The sequence below is a fragment of the Rana temporaria genome, chromosome 4 (genome assembly GCF_905171775.1).
Source record: "Rana temporaria chromosome 4, aRanTem1.1, whole genome shotgun sequence".
NCBI lineage: Eukaryota > Metazoa > Chordata > Amphibia > Anura > Ranidae > Rana > Rana temporaria.
The window spans coordinates 28,691,032-28,706,257 of record NC_053492.1 but is presented as its reverse complement, the minus strand read 5'-3'; the positions used below and the strand labels follow the sequence as shown (position 1 = coordinate 28,706,257).

At 42.9% G+C, this 15,226-nt stretch overlaps 1 protein-coding gene across 1 annotated transcript; it reads left to right on the top strand.

Annotated features, from left to right (window-relative positions):
- The first annotated feature begins 2,628 nt into the window (after positions 1 to 2,628).
- LOC120935275 (taste receptor type 2 member 125-like) lies at positions 2,629 to 3,806 on the top strand. The gene has a single exon (XM_040347419.1). It carries the CDS (start codon positions 2,789 to 2,791, stop codon positions 3,686 to 3,688), a length of 900 nt encoding a protein of 299 aa, XP_040203353.1. The 5' UTR covers positions 2,629 to 2,788; the 3' UTR covers positions 3,689 to 3,806.
- The last annotated feature ends 11,420 nt before the right edge of the window (positions 3,807 to 15,226 follow it).

The following is a 15,226-nucleotide window of genomic DNA, read 5'->3' as shown; positions in this document are numbered from 1 at the left end:
TGGGTGTATGGGATTGTACTGTGTTTTTTATTTTGTTTGTTTATTGGAGAGCAGGAGAATGGGATGCCGCCACCGATGAGCAGGGGGAAGTCGCCGGTGATGGGGTAAGGGGTTGGTGGCGTGGCACACTGTTTGCCCCAACAAAAAATAATTCCATCAGCCGCCACTGATCAGTGCCCACCCAGACAGCTCGGCACCAGTTTCCAAGAAGAACCAGGGCTGACCAAATCTCATTAAAGTGAAGGTCCACCAAATTTTTTTTTTTTAAAAGCCAGCAGCTACAAATACTGCAGCTGCTAACTTTTAATAAATGGACACTTACCTGTCCAGCGCGCCTGCGATGTCGGCAGCCAAGGCCGAGCAATCGCTTGTCTCTCAGCTGCCCCACCTCCATCCTGAGGGAATCAGGAAGTGAAGCGTTGCGGATTCACTGTCCGGTTCCCTGCTGTGCATGCACAAGCCACGTGGCACGCCCTCACTGGTCCCCACTGTCTCCTGGGACCAGTGTGTTTCCCAGAAGACAGCTGGGGGGTGATGGGAAGGGGCGTGACTCCTGCGGGAGTCTATACCCAGAAGTGGGTGCAAATACCTGTATTATACAGGTATTTGCACTCCCCTCCTTCCTGAAAGGTGCCAAATGTGACACCGGAGGGGGAAGGGTTCCGAAAAGCGGAGGTTCACTTTTTGTGTGGACATCCGCTTTAACAAGCTTTCTTTTCACATACATCTTCTTGACTGTTACATGTTCATGCATTAAATGACAGGACAACTTCCTGAATGCTTTTGGCTTCATCAAATGGGACCCGTAGTCAGTATGCAGGAGGTTGCCCTGCAGTCCCCTTCAAAATCCACTGTCCTGGTTGGGTCTGTCACAAATACAGACCATTATTAATTAATGTATTAATGAATACAAAGGTGTAATGCCTTGTATCCATTATATGTGAATAGAGTTTAGCGTTAACCACTTTAAGACCATCCACAGTACTTTTACAGGCTGGATCATGTACATGTATGTAATCCAGCCTGTTTTGGTTCCTGCTCGCTTTCGGCCATGGGTCATCACAATGTCATCAAAGCTGTTACAAATTAATTTAATTCATAAAAGCCGTAATTCCTATAGTGATGCTGTGATTGGCCCATAAGCCTGGGGGACACTCCGCCTCGTATTTAATTAGAAAAAAATGGAAGAAAGCAGGGCCATAGTATAATTCCGTTTAATAGAAATTACATTATAAAAACAGACAAGCCAAATGGCCTCTTACTTTAAAAGGTGCCTTGCCTCGGCACATATAAAAACCAGGTGGGTTGTGCAACAGCCGTCTCGCTTGTGCTGTGTTGGCGTGCGTTTCACTGCCTGGAAGCCGAAAGTGGCCGGAGGTAAACACCTGACCAGGATGTGCCTCAACGTACATTTCGTTGTATGACGTCATCAGGAAGCCTGTTCCAATACTTTTGACAATATAGTATGTGTGTGTGTATACCGTATTTATCGGCATATACTACGCACTTTTTTCCCCTTAAAATATCGTGGGTGCGCGATATACGCCGATACCCACTTCCCACGCTGAGTTTGAACTGTGCCGCCTACATATACCGAGCGCAGTACACTTGGGTACATTCGGCCAGGCTCGGCTTCGCTCGCGGTCAAGCTCTAGCCTTAATGCGTGAGAAGCCAAGCGTTGCTGAGCGTGCCCGAGTGTACTGTGCTCGGTATATGTCGGCGGCGCAGTTCAAACTCAGCGCGGGAAGCAGGGATTCGTCTCGGAGACATCGCGGGAGGACACCACCGAGGCTGCAGACGGACGCGGGACCCGCCGATGGACGCCGGGCAAGACACCGACGAGGGGCATTCAAACTGTAAGTATTTTTTTTTCTGAAATTTTCTTTCCAGGTTGAGGGTGCGCGCTATACGTGGGTGCGCACAATACCCCGATAAATACGGTATATATATATATATATATATATATATATATATATATACACACATACATACAAATATACAGTTGTGCTCATAAGTTTACATACCCTGGCATAATTTATGATTTCCTGGCCCTTTTTCAGAGAATACAAAAACGTTTCTTTCGCTCATGATTAGTGTTTGGCTGAAGCCATTTATTATCATTCAACTGTGTTTACTCTTTTTAAATCATAATCACAACATAAACTACCCAGAGGCACACTCCTAAACCCTGTGGACAGCCTTCCCAGAAGAGTTGAAGCTGTTACTGTATAGCTGTAAAGGCTTTGCTAACCCAATATTGAACCCTACGGACTAAGACTGGGATGCCATTAAAGTTCAAGTGCGATGTAAAGACGGGTATCCCAATACTTTTGGTAATATATTGTTATTTTTTTGTAATATTTTTTTTTTCATTGAGCAGGAAATAATCCATATTGTAGTATTTTATTCATACAGGTTTATAGTAATTATCATTAGTTTGGTAAGCCTGGCAATTCCGAGCACATATGAAGCTAATACAACTAACTAGAGAAAGCGTTCGCCAAGCACCTGCTGATTTTTGCATGATTTTACAAAATAACACCATTTGAGTATAAAATGTTCATATAAAACACATTTATAATTTAAATAAATGACATTTAAATCACATTTGATTAACAGCTGCAAGCGGTGTGAATTTGGACATTTTGATCTCGTCATCTTTATTTGTATAAGTATAAATATCTAAAATGTTTTGCATTGCCATTTGCATCATGCACTGAAGTAAAATTTTTGATGTAGACAACATTTCCCATTCTGCCTTTCAAGAGAACGAATGACAGATCATTGATGGCTTCTTCAATGGAAGACAACGCAGCTCAAGCTATGACCTTCATTGTTTCAGTTACAGTTGTCTTTGTAGTTGGAATAATCGTACATGTATTTGTCATAGTTGGAAACATCGTTGCCTGGATGAAAGGAAGACCACTAGCTTCTACTGACCAGATTATCACCTCTCTCGAGATATCAAGAGTCATCTTCCTGTTGACCTGCATGTTTGATGGTGCTTCCAAGCTTTTATTGAAAAAGGCAGTAGTTATTACCATTCTTTTTCATTTTGTCCGGATCACTTCCAACCACTCCTGTGTGTGGTTTTTGGCTCTCCTCTCTGTAGTCTTCTGCTTAAAGATCTCCAACTTTCACAATGTTTTCTTTCAATGTCTGAGGACCATCATATCTACAAGAGTCATCCATCTGATTGTTGGTTCGGTGTTGATATCTGCCAGTCAAGCCTCATTGAATGTCTGGATCACTCATTTTGAATTTTCAAACAATTATACTTTTGATTTTACTCTTGATTTCACCCGTCCAAAAGTTCAAATGTTCTTTCTGTGGAATACCATGCCATTCCTAATCTACCTTTTGGCGGCTGTTCCTCTCATTGCCTATCTCAGTTTCCATGCCAGAAGAATGAAACGTGAAGCAAAAGTGACTCACCTGGATTCCTACTACAAGGCCATATGGTTTACAACCATCTCTTTCTTCAGCTGTGCAATCCATATTTTTATCAATGTTAATCCAGCCTATTATTCGTCTTCTTTTATTTATGTCATACTAAATTTTCTTCCAATTCTTCATTCTATTTTCCTGATCCTTGCAATGAACAAACTTAAAAATCAGTTGTCCTGGATTATTCAACAAGTAACCAATTTTTGGTCTGTTATTAGAGCTTCTGGAACCAGTTTTTGAGATCTGGTTGTGACTGTCATTAAAGATTTATGGGCCGGCCAGGAGGCTGATTTCTAATGCCGCGTACACACGATAATTTTTCGGGTTGTAAAAAACTAAGTTTTTAAAAAATGTAATTTAAAACGATCGTGTGTGGGCTTCAGAGCATTTTTCGGGTTCTGAAAAACGGGCAATTTTCTTTTCAAACATGCTCTATTTTTTCACGATGTTTTAAATGTTGTCGTTTTTCGGGTCGTAAAAAATGATCATGTGTGGGCTTAAACAACGTGAAAAACCTGTGCATGCTCAGAAGCAAGTTATGAGACGGGAGCGATCGTTCTGGTAAAACTACCGTTCATAATGGAGTAGGCATATTGATCATGCAGTAACAGACAGAAAAGCGTGAATCGTCTTTTACTAGGGATGAGCTTCGAGTTCGAGTCGAACTCATGTTCGACTCGAACATTGCCTGTTCGCCTGTTTGGCGAACAACGAACAATTTGGGGTGTTCACGGCAAATTCGAAAAGCCGAGGAACACCCTGTTAAAGTCTATGGGAGAAATCTAAAGTGCTAATTTTAAAGGCTAATATGCAAGTTATTGTCCTAAAAAGTGTTTGGGGACCTGGGTCCTGTCCCAGGGGACATGTATCAATGCAAAAAGAAGTTTTAAAAACGGCTGTTTTTTCGAGAGCAGTGATTTTAATAATGCTAAAAGTGAAACAATAAAAGTGAAATATTCCTTTAAATTTCGTACCTGGGGGGGGGGGGGGTGTAAAGTTAGCATGTGAAAAAGCGCATGTTTCCCGTACTTAGAACTGTCTCTGCACAGGCAACATGGGGTTGCCATTTCTGAAAGAAAAAAAGACATTTAAAACTGACTTGCGGCTATAATGAATTGTCGGCTCTGGCAATTCAGAGCAAATTCATTCATAAAAAAAAAAAAAATAGCGTGGGGGTCCCCCCAAATTCAATTACCAGGCCCTTCAGGTCTGGAATAGATATTAAAGGGAACCCCCGCCGTCAATTAGAAAAAAAATGACGTGGGGTTCCCCCCAAATATCCATTCCAGACCCTTCAGGTCTGGTGTGGATTTTAAGGGGAGCTCCACCCCAAATTTAAAAAAAAAATGGCGTGGAGTTCCCCCAAAAATCCACACCAGACCCTTTATCCGAGCACGTTAACCTGGCCGGCCGCAGAAAAGAGGGGGGGGACAGAGTGCGCCCCCCTCTCCTGAACTGTACCAGGCCACATTCCCTCAACATGGGGAGGATGTCCCCATGTTGATGGGGACAAAGGCCCACAACCCTTGCCCGGTGGTTGTGGGGGTCTTTGGGTGGGGGGCTTATCAGAATCTGGAAGACCCCTTTAACAAAGGGGACCCCCAGATCCTGCCCCCCCTATGTGAATTGGTAATGGGGTACATTGTACCCCTACCATTTCACGAAGGAAGTGTAAATAGTTGGAAAAAACTCCTACACCGTAGAAAAAAGTCCTTTATTAATAAAAAAAAGAAAAAAAATCCAGAGGTGATAATCCACTCGTTCCCGGCTTCCTGCTCCAACGTTGTCTGTATCCAGCGACGGGTGCGGGTGATCTCTGGTCCAGCGATGAGAAGATCCATCCATCCAGAGCGCAGCATCGCCGACCTCCTCTCACCGCTGGACACAGCCCAGCGAATGACGCGGGTGAAGCTGTGACATTTCTTATAGAGGGGAGGCGGGCCACCCGTCACGTGACCCCGCACCCTCTGACGCAAGGGGGAAGACCTGGGCTTTCCCAGTGATGTAGCAGAGGGTGCGGGGTCACGTGACAGGTGGCCCCGCCTCCCCTATATAAGAAATGTCAAAGCTTCACCCGCGTCATTCGCTGGGCTGTGTCCAGCGGTGAGAGGAGGTCTGTGATTTGTTAAAGGGGTCTTTCAGATTCTGATAAGCCCCCCGCTTGCAGACCCCCACAACCACCGGGCAAGGGTTGTGGGGATGAGGCCCTTGTCCTAGCATGCGGCCTGGTACGGTTCAGGAGAGGGGGGGCCGGACTCTGTCCCCCCCTCTTTTCTGTGGCCGGCCAGGTTAACATGCTCGGATAAGGGGTCTGGTGTGGATTTTTGGGGGAACTCCACGCCATTTTTTTTTAAATTTGGGGTGGAGTTCCCCTTAAAATCCACACCAGACCTAAAGGGTCTGGAATGGATATTTGGGGGGAACCCCACGTCATTTTTTTTTAATTGACGGTGGGGGGGTTCCCCTTAATATCCATTCCAGACCTGAAGGGCCTGGTAATTGAATTTGGGGGGACCCCCACGTTTTTTTTTTTTATGAATGAATTCCCTCTGAATTGCCAGAGCCGACAATTCATTATAGCCGCAAGTCAGTTTTAAATGTCTTTTTTTCTTTCAGAAATGACACTTTGTGCAGAGACAGTTCTAAGTACGGGAAACATGCGATATTTCACATGCTAACTTTACACCCCCCAGGTACGAAATTGAAAGGAATATTTGACTTTTATTGTTTCACTTTTAGCATTATTAAATTCACTGCTCCCAAAAAAACAGCCGTTTTTAAAACTTTTTTTTGCATTGATACATGTCCCCTGGGACAGGACCCAGGTCCCCAAACACTTTTTAGGACAATAACTTGCATATTAGCCTTTAAAAATAGCACTTTAGATTTCAAACGTTCGAGTCCCATATACTTTAATAGGGTTCTAAAGTTCACACGAACGTTTGGTGTGTTCGCAAGTTCTGGTGCGAACCGAACAGGGGGGTGTTCGCCTCATCCCTATCTTTTACTAACACTAAATCAGCTAAAGCAGCCCAAAGGGTGGCGTCATCCGAATGGAATTTCCCCTTTATAGTGCCGTTGTACGTGTTGCACGTCACTGCACTTTGCCAGAGCATTTTTTTCTTAACGATCATGTTTAGGCAAGGCCGTTTTAACGATGAAGTTGAAAAAAAACTTTGTTTTTTCTAGAGCCTGAAAAACTACGTTTTTTACAACCCGAAAAATTATCGTGTGTACGCAGCATTACACTGTTTTTGGTCATTCCCAATAATTTGGGGCTTCTGGGGGAGGTGGATGTCTTTGTCTCCTCGGCGGTGGGCCTCCCAAATATTATTCACCCCAAGAACTGCCTACTAGGCATTTTTGGTGACTTACACCTGTCAACGCATGCCAAGAGACTGCTCCGTATACTTTATTTTTATGCTAAAAAGACCATTCTACTGTCCTGGTGCACAGACCTCTTTGAAAGCCTTTTGGCTGAAACTTATTAACGACTCCATCCCGCTATATAAGCTTACGGACCAAAACCTTTCATAAAATTTGGGGTAGGTGGCTGGCTTACTCTTACACTTACTCTTTCCCAGCACTAACTGAAGTACACTTGTTTGGCCAGTGTTGGACAGTGCCCTAAGGATCTCTAATGTATAGACTCCCACCTTTGCTTTTCCCCGTATTGGTCTACATGCACCTTTTCCCGGGGTGCGTACTGTATATCCTTTGTATTGGTATCTCTTTATTTGCCTATGTCTGAGCATATTGCCTACCATTCCGAACCAGTCCATCTACGTTTTTTTCTTTGTGTGTGTATTGTTTTTTTTTTCTGTTTGTCAGTTTGTTGAAAAACTTCAATAAAAATATCTTTTAAAAAAAAAGGATTATGGGCTACTAGGGCACAGCCTGATGCCCCGTACACACGGTCGGAATTTCCAACAAGAAAAGTTTGATGTGAGCTTTCGGTCAGAAATTCCAACCGTGTGTAAGCCCCATCTGACTTTTTCTTTCGGAATTTCCGACAGCAAAAATTTGAGAACTGGTTCTCAAATTTTCCTATGGGAAAAGTTCTTGTCGGAATTCGGAATCATTGAACTTAATTTTTCTGGGCTCGTTGTAGTGTTGTACGTCACCGCATTCTGGCGGTCCGAATTTTGTGTGACCTTGTGTATGCAACACGAATTTGTTCCAAAATTCCGATCGCGTGTACGCGGCATTAGATTAGAGCTTAGAAGTGTTAGTTTATACTACTGTAAGTGATTGTTATTGTTTCTTTTAGTACAAAGAATACCCGGAGGGCAGAAAGATGTTTTGAGGTACAGAAAAATTGATCAACATCAAATTATCAAAAAAAATAAATGTTTTCTATTACATAGACAATATGAAATTACTATAAAATATTCGGGCAAAAACAGCCCTGTGGTTACAATACAGAAGAATGGTTGCCTCTACATGTTTCACCACAATTGTGGCTTCATCTGGATCTTCTGTAGTATCTTTACATACAATATCAACCTTAATGATTATGGTTCCAAATAATCCCTAAACCCCTCCAGGAGGTCCGATCGGGATGTCTATACCAAGAGCAAAAGGGAAGAACAAATACCCTCCACTTAAGCCAATTTGCTTAACTGGGTGCTTAACAGATTTAATCAGTCAGTATCCTTTTTTCTAGTGAGAGTTTGAGACAGGCATGGCAAATTTCAAAGTGCTTGTGCAATCTAAATGCTACCTTAACCATTTGCCGCCCGCCTTATGCAAAAAGACGTTGGCAAAGTGGTTTCAATATCCTGAGTGGACGTCAGGATGGCGCATCGCGGCGATCGTTGTTGCAGGGTGTCAGTCTGACAGCCCGCAACACCGATCTAGGTAAAGAGTCTCTGACGGAGACTATTTACCACATGATCAGCCGTGTCTAATCATGGCTGATCACGATGTAAACAGGAAAAGCCGGTAATCGGCTTTTCCTCACTCGCGTCTGTCAGACGCGAGTAGAGGAGAGCCGATCGGCTGCTCCTCTGACAGGGGGGGTTTGTGCTGATTGATTATCAGCACAGCCCCCCCGAGGATGCCCACACTGGACCACCAGGGATGCAAAACACAGGTATGCCACCCTAGACAACCAGGGATGACAATGACAGAAATAATGGATGCCAATCAGTGTTCGCAATGGATGCCAATCAGTGCCCACAATGAGCATCACTGATTGGCAGGCATTGTTTGGCACTGATTGGCATCCATTAGTACAACACATACATTAGTGCCACCTATCAGTGCCCATCTATGCCCATCCGTGCCACCTATCAGTGCCCATCCATGCCGCCTATAAGTGCCCATCCATGCCGTCTATCAGTGCCCATCCATGCCGCCTATCCATGCCGCCTATCAGTGCCCATCTGTGCCGCCTATCCGTACCCATCCGCGCCACCTATCTGTGCCCATCCATGCCGCCTATCAGTGCCCATCCGTGCCGCCTATCAGTGCCGCATATTAGTGCCCATCATCAGTGCCCATCAATGTCACCACATCAGTGCCACCTCATCGGTGCCCATCAGTGCCTGTCAGTGCAGTAGCATCAGTGCCCATCAGTGAAGGAGAAAACATACTTATTTACAATGTTTTATAACAGAAACAAACAAAAAAAGTTTTTTTTTTCAATATTTTCGGTCATTTTTCAATTTTTTTTGCAGAAAATAAAAATCCCAGAGGTGATCAAATACCACCAAAAGAAAGCTCTATTTGTGGGTACAAAATGATAAAAATTTAGTTTGGGTACAGTGTAGCACGACCGCGCAATTGTCATTCAAAGTGCAACAGCACTGAAAGCTAAAAATTGGTCTGGGCGGGAAGGTGTATAAGTGCCCTGTACGGAAGTGGTTAACTTTGAATTTCCTCTGTTCCTTAAAGGGGTTGTAAAGGTTTTTTTTTTTCTAAACAGGTTCCTTTAAGCAAGTGCATTGTTTGTTCACTTTCCTTTTCCTTCGATTTCCCTTCCAGATTTTTCTTTTCATTTCTCAATTCCTGTTTCTCCTCAGTAAGCTTGCCCCCATCATCCGAGCCAACCTGGCTGGGGGTTAGTCAGCCAGAACAGCTTACTGAGGAGCAACATGAAGTGAGAAATTCAGACAAAGAAAACAAAGAAAACATTTTTTTAGAAGGGAAATGGAAGGAAATGGTAAGTGAACCAACAATACACTAGCTTAAGGAACCTATTTAGAAAATAAAAAACAAACCTTTAAAGATAAACGGCTGTTGCCATGAAATTGATTCATCTTGCTCCCTACCCACCTGGAAAGCCCTTCTAACATGTTTCCCCCGTGCTGGGCTTAATCAGTGTGCAGCCATACAAGATAAATCAGGTAAAATACATACTCAAATTATATCTGGTGTCAAACTTTTTTTTTTTTTTAGATTTGTATAGTGTGTGGAAGGAATGAACCTTCTATACAAGCACCAAGGATAATGTGGAACTTCAGTATTTAACCCATCACCTGTCAATTAATGACATGAGTGTTATTCTGTCTGAAGAGGGCTGGCAGCAATGGACCAAGGAGAAACCCAGGGGTGACGTTGAAGCTTGAAAAAGGGAAAGTAGAAATTAGCATTTTTTTTTTTTTTAGCACAGGAGAAATGGATTTAACAAAACAATTTAATAAAGCTGGAGTTACACTTTAAAGTGAAATTTATAATTTATTTTATTGAAAATATATTTTAAGTTAACAATTACCCTAAGTCTTAAGCCAAAACCTTTGAATGGGGTTTTATCTCGCTCTGGCTGTGTAATCAGTACAGAAAGGTAAACGGAATCTCTCCAAACGCACAGGGACAGATAAAAAAAAAAAAAAATCTAAAAGGGATACTAACTTTTTCCCAGCCTATCCCAAGTTACAAAAAACAAAAAGGAAAAGCCGCGCCACAAAAACAATTAAATCACACACATTGGAGATGTGATGAATCCGTGGCAGTTCAGATGACACAAGTATTCACAATGTTCACAGGCGATAAGATACAGTCCTTGCAGTGATCGATCCTATGTTCCACAACACCCAGTGACAAATATGCATACAGTGACCCTCCACCGGAATATGGAAAGCCGCTTACCAGAAGGCAAGCGGTTAAAGGCAGGTGGCTATAGCCCAGCCCAGGCCTCTATCCCTCTGATGGGTCCCAGGAAGCTCTCCGTCCCCTGAGCGTGATGTCTCAGTACCACCGTGGAGATGAAAGTAAAGAAAGACAGGCGCACATAGCGTAACTCTGTAGCATACACTTTATTTTAAAAAGGGTAAAATATACTCACAAGCGAGCGTGTTTAAAACAGCATTAAAAGGTAAATTGCCGGCCGGCATACAGGAGCCCTACTCCTAGTCGTGGTGGCGTCACTGCGTGATCCTTCCCAGACGCGTTTCGTCGCGATTGGACGTTGTCAATGGGGGTAGGGCCAAGCAGTACCTCACCACCTATATATAGATCCGCCGCCCATTGTGAACGGCTGTCTATGAGTCCGGGTGCGCCATCTTTGATGTGGTATACCCTGCCCATACTTGGATCGCACTTGGTGTGTCCGTACGCACAAAAATAGAAGTATCCCAAGTTACAACAAAAAAGATTTAGTTGAAGATACGCTGGATGGCAGAAGAAACAATGTGACCACTTGAACACAATTTTTCCATCAACGTGTCTGCTACGATCATTCAAGCTTAGCCATTTCTATCTTAAAGGGGTTGTAAAGGAAAACATTTTTTTTCATAATAAGCATCCTTTACCTGCAGACATTCCTCTTTTCACTTCCTCATTGTTCGTTTTTGCTCAGAAGTTGCTCTATTTCTTCTCTGTTCTGTTCACTTCCTGCTTGTCTGATTTTACTGACCACTGTGATGGGAGGCTTTACTGCGGTGGTCAGTGATGTGCTCGCCCCCTCCTGGGAACTACATCTGTGCGGCAGGACGCTCTCTACGTGTTAGAGACTTCAAGGAGGTGTGAATTACTGGGCGTGCCGCAATGCACACTGGGAAATGTAGTTCTTACATGAATGAGCGCGGCAAACCAGGAAGTGAATGAGAGAACAGAAACTAGAATGCCGGAGGTGATATAGATGAAGGGATTTAATAGGTATTTACTTGTTTTTTAACAGAATCATTACACTATTCTGTCTGTCTACCTTGCAGACATTAATTTTAGGCAACATTTTTTTTTCCTTTAGTGACCCTTTAATATCTAGATTTTAGGATCATCACCTGATCTGGAGAAAATATGATGGATGGAGAAGACACTTATCTCATATTTATGCATCATTTTAAAGGAGGAATAATCAACCTACAAATTTTTAAAGTGCAATTTTTCTCATTATCCCTTCCTAGTCTTTGGGGGAAATCATACATTTGACTAGCTGCCACATTATTATTATTATTATTATTATTATTATTATTACTATTAGTAGAAGTAGTATGTTGTAGAAATAGTATTATGTATTATTATTATTATTATTATTATTATTATTTTTTCTTTTTATTATTATTATTTTTATTTTTTATTTTACATAATTTGTATTTAATTATTACCTAGTGGGCCTAAAATTTTGCACTGGAGGTAAGATGCATCATAGACTGACATCTGTACGTTTTATGCAGCCTTTTATTTTTTCAGTCTATGGTTATAAGGCCACATGCAAGGGAGTTGGTTAACTAAAAGCAAAACGACTGTGCATTTTGCAAAGTGCAGTTACTCCAGAGCTTAGTAAATGAGGAGATACTCTGCTGACTTACATCATCCAATCACGTGCAAGCACTTACACGTGATTGGGTATTCTTTGAAACGTAAAGTCTTACCTCTGGATCAGCTGTGGGTATAGGATTGTGTATATGGGATTGTATGATATTAGTTTTTATTTATTTTTATGGTTGAACTAGATGTACTTATGTCTTTTTTTTACCTAACCATGTAACTATGTACCTCATTTAATAAGCTCTGGAGCAATTGCACTTGCAGAGTACAACTGCACTTTGCAAAATGCACAGTCTTATTTGCCTTTAGTAAATCAACCACTAGGAGTAAAAGAATGCCACTTTTAAGGGTGTTCGACATTTTTATCTCGTCTAAAAACGCTGAAGTGTTAGGCACATTTAGTGCTTATAATCAGGGCCGTCTTTAAGGCAGGGCAAAAGGCGCAGCTGCCCTAGGCCCTGTCATTGTTGTGGGGCCCAAAGCAGCTGCCTCATACTTGCCAACTATCCCAGTTTAAATTTCCTTGTTCCTTGAAGTTTTAGTCCTGTGTCCTGTTATCTCAGTGTGAAGTGCTGCTACTAATGCTGCCCAGCTCTGCCCTATTGTTGTTTACAGATGACTCACCTGCAGACCATGTGTTTACATGTAAATAACCGTCATTCATATGTAAATAATGGAAGCATTCATATGTAAATAACAGCAGCATTCATATGTAAAAAGCCGAGGCCGGCGGCATCAGGGTTGCCAACTTTCAGTAAATTTACAAACAGACCGACGGCGATGAGACGAGCTTGCCGCTTGTAGGTGTTTTGCTTCTGCCCCAATTTTAAATGTGAGTTTTTACTTTGCTGCTACTTGTAAATTTCATAAGATACTTAACCATGGGCCTTCCTCTCTTTTCTTCCATCTTGTACCCCCTGAGCCAGGGCTGGACTGGGACAAAAATTCGGCCCTGGACTTCATCCAGACTGGCCAACTTTGACAGGTCTCTCTCATGGCGGCCAGACAACTCCAGCACCCCCCCCACCACCCAAGCCCCCTCTCCCCCTTCACTAGCCACTAGCCATTCTGCTTTATTAGAGTAGCATGGCTGGCACTGGTACTCTTATAGGCAGTACCAGTGGGGAAGCTAGACATTATTTCACCCGGGGCAAAGAATCAGGACAAGATTAGGCAGAAGTGAGAAACTCCCAGGCCATAGCTGTTGAGTCAGCTGTCTGTCCCCTCCCCCATGCTCCTCTGTTCCCCCCAGGTGAGCGCTGCAGGGAGGGAGAGGAGGGGGGCGGCGGTCCGATGTCACTGAAGCCGGCCCACTGAGCCATCGGCCCACCGGGAAACTCCCTGTAGTCCCAATGGCCAGTCCATCCCTGCCCTGAGCACTGGCTGATACTACGGACAGGAGGTGGAAGATACAGAGAAGGTGGAAGTGAGAGTTGTTTTGTCTGTCAGTGATCCTCCAGCATACCAGTTCCGGATACGAACGCGGTGTTCGTGGAGATAGGTCCACTATCCACAGCCTCAATGTGAGTGCGTGTATATGCGATATATCATTTGCAAGGTTTCCCACAGGATTATGCTATTATCCATTTATTTTTGCTTCCATGTTTGTATGAATATTTGATGAGGAGCCCCCTTCATCTCAACCTCAATCCGTGTGACTGCACCCCCTAGGGAGACATTGTTTGGTACTTTGAGCCATCCCTGCTATGGCTCTGAGGTGAGCATCTAGTACCACAAGAGGTGTGCGCACCGAAGTTTGCCTACTTTTACACTGGACTGTCCTCTGGGACATCACTATTTTAAATAGACTTTTTTTCACGCATTTTTGTTATACATTGTTTTTGCACACAGTTATTTTGGTTCACATCCGTGCACCTTCACTACTGTGTCTCTGGTTTATCCAGCCTGGTACATTCGTGCCACACCGGACTGTCTTCTGGGATGTCACTTTTTTAAATAGACCATTTTTCACGTATTTCTGTTATACATTGTTTCTGTGCACAGTTATTTTAGTTTGTGTAAGCTACTGAAACACGTGCACCTTTACCACTGTGTTTCTGGTTCATCCAGCCTGGTACATTCGTGTCACTTTATGTTCACATTATAAGTTGTTTATTCACCTTTCTTTCCCTGTAATAGTCACCTAGTATCTATTTATTTATTTATGTATTTCACTTTAGGGTTACCTACTTGTTAGGTATTGAGATCCCCTTCTATTATTAGTTCACAGCGCTTCACCATCACTTTCCATATTTGAATTTTTTTCTGTGTAAGGCAGACTTTAAGGTGATTGCAGCAGTGCCCCCCGGTGTCCAGTACAGATAGCGCAAGAGTACTACTATTTCCTCCAATGATATGCTGTAACCTCTGGCAACCAATCACAATCACTGCCTGATCTGATACAGTAAACTGATTTTAAATCTAGCTGATATTTATTGTATGTCTCAGAGCAGGTGGAGAGCAAAATTGCATGGGGGAGGCCCCCAAGAAAAGTTTTGCCCAGGGTCCAATCAACAAACAAAAGACAGTCCTGCTTATTTTCATTAATTTCAATGGCCAGAATCAATTATTATTCTGGCCAATGAAATGAGTGAACGCCAAAATGCTTGACACTCCTGGACGTGTCAAAAAGTGCCCAAACTCACTTAAAGAGGAAGTAAAATCCTAATGGATTTTACTTCCTCTTTATTTCCCTGCAAAGGTAATGCATAATGGGCTACTATGCATCGCATATTAGCCCATTTTGTGCCACTTACCTGAAACTGAAGCCTGCGATTAGTGTTGCTCACGAATATTCGCATTGCGAATATTCGACTCGAATATAGCATATTCGAGAAATCGCGCTATATTTCGAATTTCGCGGTGAATATTCGCAATTCCGAATATTCGCATTTTTTCAATTTGATTTTTAAAACAGATCACATCCTATCGACGTCTAAAAGCATTGCTGGTATGATTAGAGACCCTGGGCCGAGTAGCTGAGCTGAGGCGATCCTTTTATGTTGCCAAATTGAAAAAAAAAAAATTGCGATTTTTCGCTATTGCGAATGCGAAAATGATTGCGAA

Coding starts and splice junctions, on each gene's coding strand:
- LOC120935275 (XM_040347419.1), top strand. CDS start 2,789: ATGGCTTCTTCAATGGAAGACAACGCAGCTCAAGCTATGACCTTCATT.